The sequence below is a fragment of the Leptosomus discolor genome, chromosome 10, assembly GCF_034619465.1.
Source record: "Leptosomus discolor isolate bLepDis1 chromosome 10, bLepDis1.hap2, whole genome shotgun sequence".
NCBI lineage: Eukaryota > Metazoa > Chordata > Aves > Leptosomiformes > Leptosomidae > Leptosomus > Leptosomus discolor.
Window position 1 is genome coordinate 11,677,671 of NC_141400.1, and position 14,456 is coordinate 11,692,126.

Below are 14,456 nucleotides of genomic sequence, written 5' to 3' on the forward strand. Positions count from 1 at the left end.
CGCGCCCGCTCCAGCCAGCGGTTGCTGGGCGGCCGCCATGCGGCCTGCGCCCGCCCCACCCCACCTTCGCCGCGCACTTCCGCCTCGCCGCTGCGCAGCTTCCGCCCCGCCCCGCCCGGCCCCGCCCCACTCCCGTTTCCCCTCGCGCTTCCGCCGCGCCGGCCCCGCCCCGCCCGGTTGCAGCCCCGCCCCGCGGCGCCGGCGGCGGCGGCGGCGGGGTCCAGGATGAGCGGGCGGCGGGTGGACGCCAAGGTGGTGCTGCTGGGGCAGGAGGGCGTGGGCAAGAGCAGCCTGGTGGAGCGCTGCGCCCACCGCCGCTTCCGGCCCGGGCCCTACCAGAACGTGAGTGACCGCCCCGCGTACCGTACCGGGCCTGCGGGCGGGCGGACCGACCAACCCCCGCGAGGCTTCCTCCACCTCTCCGCGTGTTCTCCCCGGGTGGTCCCGCCGTGTCATGTCCGTGTGTGCCCCCACCATCCCCGGGCTGGTGCCCCCCGCGTCGGTCCGCTCGTTTCCCCGCCGCCGTGTCCTCCCCGGGTGGGTTCCCCGGTGTTACGATGCCCCCCCCCCCCCCCCGCGTCCCCTGGCAGGGTCCCACCGCGCTGCCGGGCCGGTCCCCACCGCTGTTTCTTTTCTAGACGATCGGGGCCGCCTTCGTGGCCAAGGTGATGTCCGTGGGGGACCAGACGGTGACCCTGGGGATCTGGGTAAGCGTGGGGGCCGGGGCTGGGCCAGCATCCCGGTGCCGCCCCCTGTCACGGCGACCCCCCCGCCCCCCCACCTGCTGAGCGGTTCCTGTACCCCCCAGGACACGGCCGGCTCGGAACGCTATGAGGCCATGAGCCGCATCTACTACCGGGGGGCGCGGGCCGCCGTCGTCTGCTACGGTAAGGGCCCGGTGCCGCGGGAAGAGGAAGGAGCCGGCGGCGGCGAAGGTGCCGGGCTGGGTGGTGCCGGTGGCGGCGGGGGGAGGGTGGGCGCACGACCCTGACCCCTCTCCCCTAGATCTCACTGACAGCAGCAGTTTCCAGCGAGCCAAGTTCTGGGTGAATGAGCTGCAGAACTGCGAGGAGGTACGGCCGGGTGAGGGGGGGCTGCGGAGCCTCGCCGGAGGGGAAGGGGGGGCCGGTGGTGGTACCGGGCTCACGGGCATGTCCCTCCTGCCCCTCTGCCCGCTGCAGGGCTGCCGGATCTACCTGTGCGGCACCAAGAGTGACCTGCTGGAGGAGGACAGGAGGAAGCGCGGTGTCGACTTCCACGACGTGCAGGACTACGCCGACGGTACGGCCGGGTGCCGCGGTGCTGGCGGCTGGGCGGTGCTGGCCCTTCCCGGGCTCCCGCAGCACCAAGCAGGTGGGGGGCAAGGGGGGATGGAGCTGCAGCATCCACGTGTGCCTAGGAGGTGCGAGGGGCTCTGCCCTTACCCTGGGTCCGCAGCGGAGCCGGTGGCTGGGGACACCAGGGCTCCTTGCGCGGTGTGGCCCCGGCTGTGCCATGGGGCACGGCATGTCCCGACAGGGGCAGGCACGCGGCCAGCTGGGCCGAAGGGCCGATGGCGCTGAGCCCTGCCCTGAGTCCCTGCCAGCCCGCTGTCAGCAGCTGGGCCTGAGGGGTGACTCTGGGGGGGGCCGAGCCTGCGGGGCCGCATCCTGCACCTGCAGCAGGCGCTAACCCGGCCCTCGTTTCAGAGATCAAGGCTGAGCTCTTTGAGACCTCCAGTAAGACTGGCCAGAGCGTGGGTGAGTAGCCCCCTTCCCACCAGCCGTGCCCCTGCCCGAGCAGGGTTGGGGGGCGCTCTGCCAGGCTGTGCTGCTGCCCGCACCCACCCTGCCCCCTCTCCCCCCAGACGAGCTGTTCCAGAAGGTGGCCGAGGACTACGTCCACTTCACTGCCTTCCAGGTGATGACAGGTGAGCAGGCAGGATCGGTCCCTCCCCAGGCACCCTCTCCCACGCTGGGGGGTGCACGCGCCCCTGCGGCGGACGAGTGCTGTTGGGCCTGGCAGGGCCCTTCCTCACCCCCACCCTCCCTGGGGCTGCCGCAGCTCCGTACCGGGGGGTGTCCCACGGAGCTCGTGTCATCATGGCATCCCCGCCCCGACTCAGCCAGGCTCGGCCCGTCTGTCCAACTGGGCTAGGGGTGGCCTTTGGCAAACGGGCAGCCTTGCCTGGCCCTGGGACTGGCTCTCGGCTCTGCACCAGGCTTGCCCAGGCACGCTCAGCCCGGCTACGCCTCCATCCCTGGGCCACGCCATGGCCACGAGCCCTGCCGCGTCCCTGTGAGGGCACCAGGGCCCAGGGCTGGGACCGGTAGCTTTTGGGCTCCCACGTGGCATCGTGGTGTGGACGTGCCGGCAGCCTGCTCCCCCTGCTCTCTTCCAGAGGAGAAGGGTGTCGACCTGGGCCAGAGGAGCGGTGCCTACTTCTACAGCTGCTGTCACCACTGAGACCTGCCAAAAGGGAACCGCTGCTGCCAGCCAGGCAGCCGGCACACGCCGGACTCCTCCGGTTTTTTACCTGCTGTGTTTTAGCTGTACGGACCCACCCGCAACGCGGCAGCGGTGTGCAGCCCTGCGGACTGCTCCCTTCCCGGCAGAGGGCTGCGGTGCAGTGCCAGGAGCCGTGGGCTGTCCCCCCTGGGAACCCTGTCCCTGCCAGCCGGCGTCTGTGGGAGCCATGTCCCCGAGTCGCTGCTGTGGCCCAGCGGTGGCCATTAACTTATTCTCTTTGGAGATGCTGCCCGATTCTTCGCAGGTTTATTGAAGCGTCTTCTCTCGAGGTGTACAATGTAAATAAAACGCATTGTGGTCTGAGCCGTCCCCTGCCTGCGAGGCTGTCGGGGCTCTCCCATCCCTGCCTGGGGTGTCCAGGCACAGCCGGGCTCCCCCCGCACCTCCCCGCTCGGCAGGACAAATGACAAGAGGACATCGAGAGTAAAGTTAAACTTTACTTTACAGTAATTTTTCTTCTATATACAAAGAATTACAGTACATGTTCTGGGAGCACCTGGGCAGGGCAACCCTCTTTTCATTATAAGTTTCACATACACAGCCAACAGTCTAAGGGGAGCAAAATGAAAGTAATCAATGGTCCAGGACTCTCCCCTCTCCCTCTTCTAAAAATAATATACATGCTGGAAATATGTAGGTTTCTCTCACCCGCTCTGGCATCCCTGCTTAGAACCAAGAGACGAGTCCCGTCCAGGGCCGAGCACCCATGCATCCCCCACGCAGTGCTTGCCCCGGTGGCCGCCCGCAGCTCTGGCTGGCCCCCGCCTCAGCCGGGCACCCCGGCTCCCGCTGCCACCCCATGGGTGGCACACCTCAGTGGGGGAGGAACGCAGCATGGGGCTGCTCACACCGAGGCTTCCCCCGCTCTCCGAGCTCGTCCTGCTCATGGCTTCAGCCACTGCCAGGGGTGACCCCTGTGTCCCTCCTCCCTGGGCAGCAAGGAAGGGGGAGCGGGCAGCCAGGGCCACCCTCCCCAGGACCCCCAGCCTAGCTGGCAGCCAGGACCCCAGCCAAGAGCGCACGGCACCGGAGGGTGGCAGGGGAAGTCCAAAGCTGGGCGCGGTATCCGACAGCTCGGTGTCTCGGAGGCGAGCAGGCTGGCAGAGTGGTGAACTTGGCACCGTGGTTAAGCAGGGTCGGGAGCGCCGCTGCCGAAAGGCTTCTCCTGCCTGCGCAGGGAGAGCTGCTCCCTGCCTGCTCCAGCCGCTGCCGACACATCTGACCTCCTCCCACCTGTGTCGGCTGGGGCTGCCCTCAGCTCCAGCCACACTCCACCTTGAGCCTCCCGGTGCTGCTGCTTTTCCTTTTAACAAGTTCCCAGTGTCTAAAAAAATACACAAAACCCAGTTCCTTGAAGTCAACAACTCGGAAACATCAGGGAAAAAAAAACAAACAAACAAACAAAAACTGAAACCAGCTCAGTACCAAACGGACACAAAGAACATGCAGTTAGCGGACGCCTGCCTTGCTTCACGTGGCTCCACTCGCTCCCTATGCCCACTGGCACACTGGTTTGAGTCTCAAAACCATCACAAATCGAAGGAACCGAGTTGCGCCTCGTCCTGTTTCCGTCACACGCGCCGAAGCCCAGCCCCAGCTCCCGGGGGACGGGATTCAGCCGGCGAAGGAACCTCCAGCCCGCGGGCTAGGAGCCGTGAGTTCAGCCCTACTGTGCTAAGCTGCCGAACAGTTTACAATAGCACCACAATAGCCCAAGTGCTTCGCCAAGGGCAAACTGATTAAAACTTTTACCTTGAAATAGGACATCGCAACACCCATTTCTCAGATTTCCCTAGGAGGTAGATTCAGTGCTGTAGGGACTGTCCATCACCGCCACTTCTCCAGCCCAAGCTCACGTACGCTGTCCCCCTGCACCGCACTTTGCTCAGATCGCTTTTGGAGGGCCCGGAGCAGAAATCTTGCCTCTTCCCACCTCCTGCTAAGGGAGAGCACCGCCACCCCGCAGGCGAGACTCCCACTGAAGCCAGGCAAGCGGCGGCGCGGTCCCCAAGCTCCAGCACCCCATCTCCCAGGCCCTGGGAGCCCCGAGCACCCATCAGCGCGGCCGTGCTGCTGCAAGAGGCACAGCCTCGGCTGCAAATGCTGCCACCGGCGTTACCGCAATCACAGGGGAGTAATTAGTGCGGACGAAGCCTAGGCGATCAAACACGGCCCTCGACAGCCCCCTCTGTACTTTCGGAGTAGCTGCACGGTTTGCCACTTTGCTTTAACACTCACCGGCTGGCAAAGGCTGAAAGCCTCATCAGTAATTTAGGGCAAAGCACATTACAAGCAGGTTACAATTACAGTTATTCCAAACATCAAGCAAAATCAGAAGTTAAGGCTGAAATTAAAAATAAACAGAAGGTGTTGAAGGTCTGAGGTTTCTCAAACTCCTCCTGCCCTGTAACAGCACTGGCTGCAGCATCCCGACAGGAGCAGCGCACAGCCACAGCGTGCTCAGGTTAAACTGCTGCCGAGATGCACCAGGGTTAGGGCTGCTTTTTCTTTCTGTTTCTTCCTTTTTTTTTTCTTTTTTTTTTTTTTTTTTTTTTTGTGAAACTGAGCTGAAGCTCTTCTAGCACCCTCAATCCACACCATTTCACTGTAGTACGTTACTGTCCTTTAGATTCAACCATCTCATCTCCAGAGTTTTAACAACAGCCACACTTTCAAAGTGAAGCCTGTGCCTGTGGGGGGTTTGACCCTGAATCGTAACACGTGCTCCCACAGTACCACCCCGATACTTTATGCATTTAAGTGAATCTGGTTCTTGTTAAACAGGAAAAGATTTAACTTGACAACAGCAATAAAGCAAGCTACCGAGAGCTAGTCAGCGTGTGAAGATGTGCAGCAGGGGTGACCCCTTCTAGTGGTCGCTGGATTCACCAGAGCTGTGGCTGACAGCAGGCGCCAGCCCAGCGAGCTGGTGCAGCTGGGATGAGCCACACAGGACGGTGGCCTGTGCCTGCTCCCCTCCTGCCCGTGTGTCCCAGAGGTCCTGGGATGGCTCTGCAACTCTCCTCCCCTGCCCGGGCAGGCTGTGCCCACCCGAGTCCCTGACCACACCGTTACCCCTCACCAGAGCTCCTCCATCACCAAAGGTCAACTGGGACTCTCCTGCCCACCGTGAAAACCCACCACTGAAGTGGGGCCTGTCATGGGACAGAGGCCACAGCCAGTGACCTCCGCCCACTGCTCTGAGCAGGGGCAGCCAGGCTACCCTGACAGCATGGATGTTGACCAGCAAAGCATTCGTATGGGAGCAAATCCTTCATGCTCTGCAGAACTGGGAAGGGGGAGCCCTTCGTACAAGTGGGAATGGGCTCATGAGCCTGGGGAATTCCTGTGAGAAAGGGACACAGCTCTGACCAGAAATAATACCTTTGATTCTGCTTCTACAGCTCTCCACAACAGTGGATCAACACCAGAGTCACCTCTCACGCGCCCTGGGTGCAATTAAGGCTGACCCGAGACCTTTAGTTCCTCTACCTTAAAAAAATGCTGCGATTCAAACTCTGAAGGCAGCAGTGATCTGCAGAAAATGAACTCAACTACTTCGGCACAGACATCTCCCTCTTCTCCACCAAGGCAGCTGCCACCAACAGGGACAGTCACCTCAAGTGCTGAAGAAGGCCACACTTCCTTCACGAGGGTTTTGTTGCCTGGAGCTGTTTCTCAGCCCACGCTCATGCTCCCTGCTGATGAAGGCAGCCTGGGCAGGGAAGGGCTGCCAGGACCTATCTCCTCACCTGGTCAGGCCATGCCTGTCTTGCTGAGGTGGCCCAGCACTGACAGCCATTCCTAACACCACCACTACTCCCTCTGTGAGCCCCACACACGTCTGAAAAAGCCCTCCTGATCTGACAGAGCATCGCCCAGGGGCCCAATGAGGGACAATCAGCTTGCCGGCTTCCTCCTCAATGACGTTCCCAAACACTGATTTTACTAAGCAGCCTCCCAGCTATGCTGAAGTCAACTTTCCGACAGTAGCTGGAAGGTAGCAAGCCAGAAACCTGAATCCTCATGGAAAAGGCATGAAGGGAGACAAGAAGAGAGGTGGGGTACAGTCAGACGCAAGGAGTAAGGCTGTGGGTTTGAAATGCCATGCAATGGTTCAGTCCACGTTCACTGTTCAAAAGAAGCTTTTAGGTAAGAGCCTGCTGCATGAAAGGCTGCTGCTGCCATGAACCTCACCCTACTATGTGAGCACACGATTTAAAGAGGTCATTTTTTCAAACCTGCGCTTATGAGAATTCATTGAGAACTTCTCCATTTTACAGATTTAAAAAAGCCTGCACCAAAAATATTCACAGTTTATTTTTCATGAAACAAGTACTAGTTAACACGTGACAATGCGAAGCGGAGGTGGACAGAGCAGTGCAGATACCTTTCTGGTTACAGCTGTAGCTGGCTGGGCGGCTGGCACGGAGGTAACCCTACTTACACAATCTACATGACTAAGTCCAGCTCATGGGAAGGCCTATAAATGTAAATTCAAGATTTATTTTCCTTCTCACACATGATAAATACTTAATATACTGAACGTCATTACCATTTTTTTTTTTAAATTTTGTTTAAAAAAAAAAGTTATGAATGCCCTTAGATTATTTTCTCTCTCAATAGCTCTGAGGAGTTGTCCTGATTCCCTTTGTGCAGGAGTCACGCAGAAACACAAGCTGCTTGCATTTCCCCAGTTTCAGCAGCAAGCAGGAACTGACCTGCCAGTCTTTCCGGAAAAAACAACATTAAACAGCAAGTTTCCATAAGCCATAAAGCTTTTTCAAGTCGCTAGCTATTCTACAAAGGATCTGAAATGATTCGGACTAGAGAAGAGATGCACCATAGCACTAGGAATGTCCCCTCGTGCCCAGCACATCCAGCCTTTACAGCAGGATGCCCTCATGGGGTGGCACACATCAGGGAAGGAGAATGGATCGGGGTTTGTCTCGGTATAAGCGTCTGCCTCTCTTCAGAGAAAAGCGCAAAGCTCACGACCGTCTGCTCTGGGAGCAACACACACTTGCAAGCCAGGTGGGAACAAGGACCCGCTCCCACACCGGAGGGAGAGGGTCAGCCTGGAGCTGAACGCTCCCTTGCTGGGGAGGGACCTGCGGATCTGCCTGGAAGGAGAAGGACACACTGGAGCTGCGCAGGGGTCTGGCGGCAGGCACGCAGATCCGAGGCTGCGGCACCCGGACCAGCGGAGCTCAGGCAAACCACAGAGGTAATGTGTTGTGAGAACGGGAGTGTGCTGGTCAGCAGCGCTTCCTCGGCGGGATACCGACCCCATCCAGCCAGAGGCTCATCCTGCTCCTGCCTGCGAGGGTGCTGGTGGTCGCAAGACGCCACTCTGCAGGTCCCTGGGACTCTGCTGCTTGCCCCACGAGTACCACGGACAAGCAAACTTCTGCCTCAACGCTTGAGTAAACGGCTTTCAGCAGGCCTGGTCTGGACACCAGCCTGATGACCACCAGGTACTAAACATCTCCTTAACTGGGAAAGGGAGAAGAGGAAAAAAAGCAAGCCAGCCAGCTGCTGGAGCCCACTGTGTTCCAGTGTGAGAACTACTATTCGGTTGGAAGGACACACACGCGCGCACACACAAGCACACCAACACAGTCCAGTTAATTCAAGTCTCCTTTGGTTTTAGAAGAGTTAAGCCAGAAGCTACCCAAGGGGAAGGTGTTGAGATACAGCTACGGCACCCTTGCCTCTGCGCTGCGCAGCCAACGGTACAGGCTTCACTCGCAGCTCAGCAGCGCGTCCTGCTGCTGGGAAGACCAGGTATGACGCGAACAGATGTGACCACGTCCAGAACACGTCTGAGGCAAGGGGAGAAAAGACTGCTCAGTCTGCTGGCTCACGGTGATGACAGAAGTCAAGAAGAGATTGGATGGAAATTTGAAAGGGAGCACCACCACCCTGCCAGGGTGGCGGCTCAGCACCTTGGGGAAACCCACTCTGCCCTGCTCTGCTATTGCTGCTTTATAGGTCACAATGTTTTCAAGTGCAGGAAACACTCTGCGTGTCCTGTGCTAAAGGATTAAGACACAAGAATGAAAAAACTGCCAGATGGCTTCTTCCAAGATCTCTCTTTTCCCTGACCTCCTTCAGATTCCCTGTTTCTCGGGCCTGGCCAGTCGCAACTTTGTACAAAGGAGCCTGAATGGATATTGTCTATTGCTGGAGAAAACTGCACTGACCGAGTGCAGCGGGCTCCTCTCCCAGCTCAGCTGGAGACAATACCTGTCCTTCAGTGAACCACGCATGCAGCATGTCCCAGTGAACATACGGACAGACCCCGCAAAGCAACACCCTGCAGGCACAGCGACCGGGGCAGACAGCAGATAAGCCCCATCCCTGCTCCTACAGAGTCTGGCAAGGGCGTACACCTGCCTGCTCGCCACCTGATCCCTGAAACATCTCCAGTCCCAGGGCAGCTTGATTGATCTGCTTCCTCTAAATACAGTAGTAAGAGCAAGGCCCCTAGCTGTACCTGGAAACCCACCTACGAATCAGACCTGGAGCTCGAACACGCTGGATCAGTAATGTGACCATTTCAATGGAATTGGAGAGTGGACTCTTTATTTCAGGCTTTACCATTTGTAAAAGGAAGAGGAAAAGGTCACGGATGCTCTCTCTCCCTTCAGCTGGGCCACACTCAGACTTAAGAGAATGTCCTTGCTCATGTCACAAGAGAATACGGATGGGATGTGCATGGGTTAGGGGCTGGGCTCAGGGAAGTGAATAAAAAAAAAAAAAAACAAACAACCAAAACAAAGATTCCCCCTCCCTAAACATCAGAAGACTGAAACCTGCCTCCCATATCCACCAACCTCACTTTGGCTCTGAGTCAGCCAACTCACGACAGACAGAATCCTGGTTACGGGCTAGCACTGTGTTTTGTTCAGGCAAAGGGTCCTGCCCCCGAGGAGTCTGTGGTTTTCCACTCAGCCAAGAAATCTGGTCAATTGTCTGAACGTTCGTGACAAGCCACTGCATTTGCTCCGGGGGTGCTGGCGCTTCCCTGGCTGGCCGAGGGGTCTGCTCAAATGCACGTAATCTCTCTGATGTCCAAGGGGTTTGCTCTGCGGGGGCTGAGGCCACTTCCCAGCTGGGCTGAAGGGTCGGCTCTGGTAGTTTCTCTGCTGTCCGGGGAGACTGCTCTGCAGGCGTCAGGGCTCTTGCAGTGGGCCAGTGGGTTTGCTCATGTGTCTGTAGTTTCTCTGCAGGCCAAGGTACCTGTCCGACATGCGTCACCGCTTTCCCAGCAGACCAAGAGATTTGCTCACCACCTAACAGGGTCCTCTCTTTCTGCTGGGGACTCAGCTCCACGGCTGGGGCTCCTCTCTCCTTCGGCTGCGCGTTCTGGTCAACGGGCCGCAGCGCCTTCTCCGACAGCAACAGCCTCGGAGCTGACACAGCCAGAGGCTTGTCCAAGGCTTGGGGCCGAGGAGCCACAGCAGCAGCCAGCTTGTCCGATGCCTGAGGCCACGGAGCTGTAAGAGTGAGGGGTCTCTCTAAGAGCTGGGGCCGAGCCACCCCGGAGCCAAGAGCCTTCTCTGGAAGCAGGACCCGCAGGGCCCCAGAGTCGGCAGCCTTCTCTGGAGGCAGGGGCCGCAGCACCCCAGGGGTGAGCGCCTTCTGCGTGAGCGGGATCCGCAGGGCCCCCGAGCCAAGAGCCTTCTCCACGGGCAGGACATGCAGTGACCGGGAGCCAGGAGTCTTCTCTGGAGGCAGGGCTCGTGGTGCCCCTAAGCTGGAAACCTTCTCTGTGGACAGGATCCGTGGCATCCCCAAGGCAGGAGCCTTCTCCGGAGGCAGGGGACGGGGAGCCCCAGAGCTGGGAGCATTCTCTGTGGCTGGGACCCGCACCACCCCAGAGAAAGCAGCCTTCTCTGGAGGCGGGGGCCGTGGCACAGCCAATCCAGGAGCCTTCTCTGGGGGCAGGATCCGCGAGACCGGGGAGCCGGGGACCTTTTCAATTGGCAGAGGCCACAGCACGCCAGGACCAGGAGCCACCTCTGATGCTGCGACCTGTGGCACCATGGAGCTGGGAGCCTTTTCTACAGACCGAAGCTGCGGACTCTGGGGAGAAGCTTTGTCCAACAGCTGAAGCTGACCGGCCACAGGAAGCTCATCCACTGGCTGGGACTGCAGGGTCCCCGCCGTGGGAAGAAGTCTGTCTGACAGTTGAGGGTGCAGGCATTTCGTTGGGAACTCATCCAACAGCTCAGGCTGCTGGGTCCTGGTGTCAATGAGAGACTTGGCCGATAACCCCAAAACCCCAGGGGTGGCAGGAGGCTCGTCCGACAGCTGGAGCTGCAGGGCACCAGCAGTAACAAGCGACTCGTCCAACGACTGCGGAGTTCCCGGAGGAGATTTGCTCGGCAGGTGAGGCTGTGAGGCATCACTGCAGGACTCGTCCAGTGGCCACAGCACCGCGTTGGTGGGAGGTTTGTCGGGCTGCTGAGGCCTCAGCGCTACAATGATGGGTTGCTTCTCTGACTGCAGCCTTAGGGACAGGGCAGCCTGGGGCCTGTCCGATGGCTGCAGGCGGAGCGAGAGAGTGGTGGGAGGTTTGTCCGAAGGCTGCAGCCGGAGCGACAGGGTGGTGGGGGGTTTGTTGGATGGCTTCAGCCTCAGTGACAAGGTGGTGGGGGGTTTATTTGACGGGGGCAGTCTCAGCGCCAGGGTGGCAGGTGGTTTGTCTGGTGGAGGCAGCTTGAGGGCCAGGGTGGTAGGGGGCTTGTTTGACGGCTGCAACCTCAGAGCTAGGGTGGTGGGGGGCTTGTCTGATGGCGGCAGCCTCAGGGCTAGGGTAGCGGGGGGTTTTTCTGGTGACGGCAGTGTGAGGGCCACAGACTGAGGTAGGCTGTCCAGAGGCTGAACGCTCAGGTCTGTGTCTGCAGGCGGCTGCTCCGGTGGCTGGGTGTCCTCACCGTCAGCCAGTGCTCCTATGGGAGGCACATACTCACGGATTTCACCCGGCTCTAGAGGGTTAGGACCACAGGGATCGTGCTCTGTGCAGCATAAACGTCCATCCAGCTTGGAGATGAAGAGCATGCCTTCCCGGTGCTGCTTGCAGAAGGACCTGGGGCACATCTCGCAGAAGGAAGCTGCTTCCTTACCGCACATATCACACTGATGCCACGGGCACTCCCATTTTCCTGCAGCACAGAAACAGGAGAAAAGACACACTATACTTTAGAAGTGGTACAAGGGGAAGAGACAAAGCCTGCTGCAAAGGGAGGTCAAGGGGAGCGGAGACACCCCTGTAATACTCCCATGCCATTCTACATGTCCCTCAGTTTCTGCCACAGCTCCAGGCTTGACAGGCAGTTAACAGGAGCCTGCACCCTCAGAAGCAACAAGGGCGATGATAATCATGACAAACACAAGCCATGCCAGGTCAGACCAAAAGCCCATCTGGCTCCAGCACAACACTAACCAACATGGGTGCTCAGAAAAGAGCAGACACCCCCACTTGCACATCTCTGCGACTCTGATTTCCACAGACAGCAACAGTGGTATCTGTGTATAATACACCCAATGGACTTTTTGAGTAGCTGAGTCAGGTTCATCTAAGACACTGTTAATTCTGGGCCAATAACCTCCCTTCCTGTTTATCAGAAAGAAGAAGTGTGAGGGCAGTGGTCACAAGGCAGTAAGTTTCTGTTGTCTCTGTACCCAAAGCATCTTCCTTACTCTCAGTGTATAGCCATGATAAAAGTATTGCTTAACACAAAGCCAAGCTGTTCCCTGAAGAGCTCCATGTCCATGCTGAATCTGTTCACCATCAGTATCAACACCATCACAGAGGAAAAATCCAACATCACACTTCAGAAATGGCTTTTTTCACTTATAGATGACCTCACTGGTTCAGCCCCCTGCTCCCCCAGTCAAGGTTCCTGCCGTCTCTACCAAATACTTCTCACCAGTTCCTGGACACAAGGACCAGTGAGACCATTTGCACCCAGAATACAAATTGCAGAGTTCCTGACTTCTCACCGTAGGACCAGCACTGCCGCCTTTCCAAATATGCCTCCCGCTGCCACACTCCCCCCAGCACCCTACACCCCCATGGCGCCCCCCAGCTCCCTGCCTTGCTGTGGAGAGCAGCCCCCCACAGAGCAGCCCTCACACAGGCCACACAAGTGCTGATGAAGGGCAGCCACGGACACCAGCCCAGCCAGAGCACTTCCCAGCCTCCCTGCACCAAGCCCACAAATCTGTGGCTTTGGCTACCAGCTCTTCTCCAGGGAGGCTGGAGAAGAGCACAACTGCAGCACAGCACTGAGCAGCTGTGGGCGTTTCTCCATGCACTTGTGCAACACCAGCTTTCCACTCCCCTCTCTCATGCTGCTTTTCCCCTGGGGTTGATGATAACACATAGCATGTTTTTCCCCTCCTTTGAAGCCAGTCCAAGGCTTCTGTTCCAGTCTCAGAACACGCACACCGCTTTTCTGTGTCTTTTCCAGTTTTTCAGCATCCTTTTCAGAGTGAAGATGTTTACACGTGGTTTTTCCCTTCCAGGCTCACAGTGCTGCAACACAGGCTGTTGCTGCTCCCCCCAGCACCATCAGCAACCCAGAGCGCCATGCTCAACACTCACTTTAGTCACTGGAAAGACTCTGGGACTATTATTATAGAGGTCATTTGTACAGAAGGCAAATAAAATAAGTCAAAACCTGCCAGTATGTTGCAGGAAGGATAAATCCTATCAAACCACTCTAATGGTCTTTGACAGGATAAAAGGCCTAATGAATAAGCAGCCTCTCCAGAGACAGCCCAAAGCTCTCGGAAGTAAGATCACACAATTACTAACATGCAAACCAGCAGGAAATTCCAATTACTCGACAGCAATGCCCATGGCAGAGGAAACATTTGAAGTAAAAAGTGCTGAACCTTTCATGTCCTGCATGATACTCTAAGGAGAGGGCTATGAAAATAACAACCTACATATAAAAAGCATAAAATCGCTACAACTGACTGAAAATCATTCTCAAAAAACAGCTATTAATGGTCTTCTGGCAAAGCAAAGAGGCGTTCTCAGTGACATCCTTCAGGAGTCTATTTTAGTCTGTATTTTAATTTAAATTTCTGGAAGCAGAACAGCAGATACTCTTACAGAAATGGATAGATAACAACAAGCCTGTGAGGGACTGCAAAAACCTGGTTAGACAGGCTCAGAATCTAAACTGGACAGATGCTCTTGCACCAACAAGCTGCAATCAAAGAAAGACCAGTGCAAAGCAGGACTGCAGGAGGAAGCAATAAAGTAAGAATGCGAAAAGGATCAAAACGAGGATTCAAGGATGACAGGGGAAATCACAAATGTCACATAAACGTTATTTTTGCAAAACAAGTAAAATCTCATTTCCTAAGAAATTCTATGTAAAACACAAAACATAATTATTCTCTTCTGTTGGTGTTAGCAAGGCCTTGGCTGCAATACTGTTAAAATACTCTTGTTACCACAGTTTTAAAAATGTGTAGGCAACTGGGACGCAGTCCAGAGCAGACCCAGGATAATAATTTTAGAAAGTAAAAGCTTCAAGGAGAGGCTGTGTTTGTTTAAGCCGGAAAAGGACTAAGGAGACAACAGTTTCCCAGTATGTAAAATAATGGATATCGGGGAGATGGCAACCCTTTTGTTTTTTCAAGTCAGGCTGTTAGGAGAAACTTTTCAAATGGAAAGCAGGGCAACAGACTAAAGGCTGGATTCTCCTTTACTGGAGACTCTAAAGCATGAGAAAACCTGCCAAAATGTTACAGAGCCCTGTCTTAGCACACAAAAACAGATAGAAAGGAGATATTCAGGACTCCCTCACTCCGAATAATTTTCCATAGGAACGACCTGCACTCCTGTTGGCTTTCACATTGCTCTGTTACAGCATTTGTTCAATGAGCAGTCCAAGCTCTTCTGTAGAAATGCCCTATTC

The 14,456-nt window shown here is 56.9% G+C and overlaps 2 protein-coding genes across 6 annotated transcripts in view; one reads left to right on the forward strand and one right to left on the reverse strand.

Moving 5' to 3' along the window:
• The first annotated feature begins 225 nt into the window (after nucleotides 1-225).
• RAB24 (RAB24, member RAS oncogene family) lies at nucleotides 226-2,799 on the forward strand. Of its 2 annotated transcripts, none has more exons than XM_086471068.1 (8): nucleotides 226-342; nucleotides 639-707; nucleotides 809-887; nucleotides 1,006-1,073; nucleotides 1,182-1,281; nucleotides 1,689-1,739; nucleotides 1,847-1,909; nucleotides 2,357-2,799. In XM_086471068.1, exons 1-8 carry the CDS (start codon nucleotides 226-228, stop codon nucleotides 2,443-2,445), a joined length of 636 nt encoding a protein of 211 aa, XP_086327194.1. In that variant the 3' UTR covers nucleotides 2,446-2,799. The 2 variants fall into 2 exon arrangements, with proteins under 2 accessions (XP_086327194.1, XP_086327195.1); XM_086471069.1 differs by having other exon boundaries at nucleotides 2,381-2,799.
• A 126-nt stretch (nucleotides 2,800-2,925) lies between these two features.
• Nucleotides 2,926-14,456, reverse strand: part of NSD1 (nuclear receptor binding SET domain protein 1) — a 67,292-nt gene continuing 55,761 nt past the window's right edge. For 2 of the 4 annotated variants that reach the window (XM_086470806.1, XM_086470805.1), the window contains 2 exons: nucleotides 10,279-11,681; nucleotides 2,926-10,236 (listed from right to left, as the gene is read on the reverse strand). In XM_086470806.1, coding sequence (XP_086326932.1) covers nucleotides 9,349-10,236; nucleotides 10,279-11,681 — 2,291 coding nt within the window. In that variant the 3' untranslated portion in view covers nucleotides 2,926-9,348. Of the gene's footprint in view, nucleotides 11,682-14,456 lie in introns of all 4 variants that reach the window. The other 2 variants (XM_086470803.1, XM_086470804.1) reach the window with 1 other exon arrangement.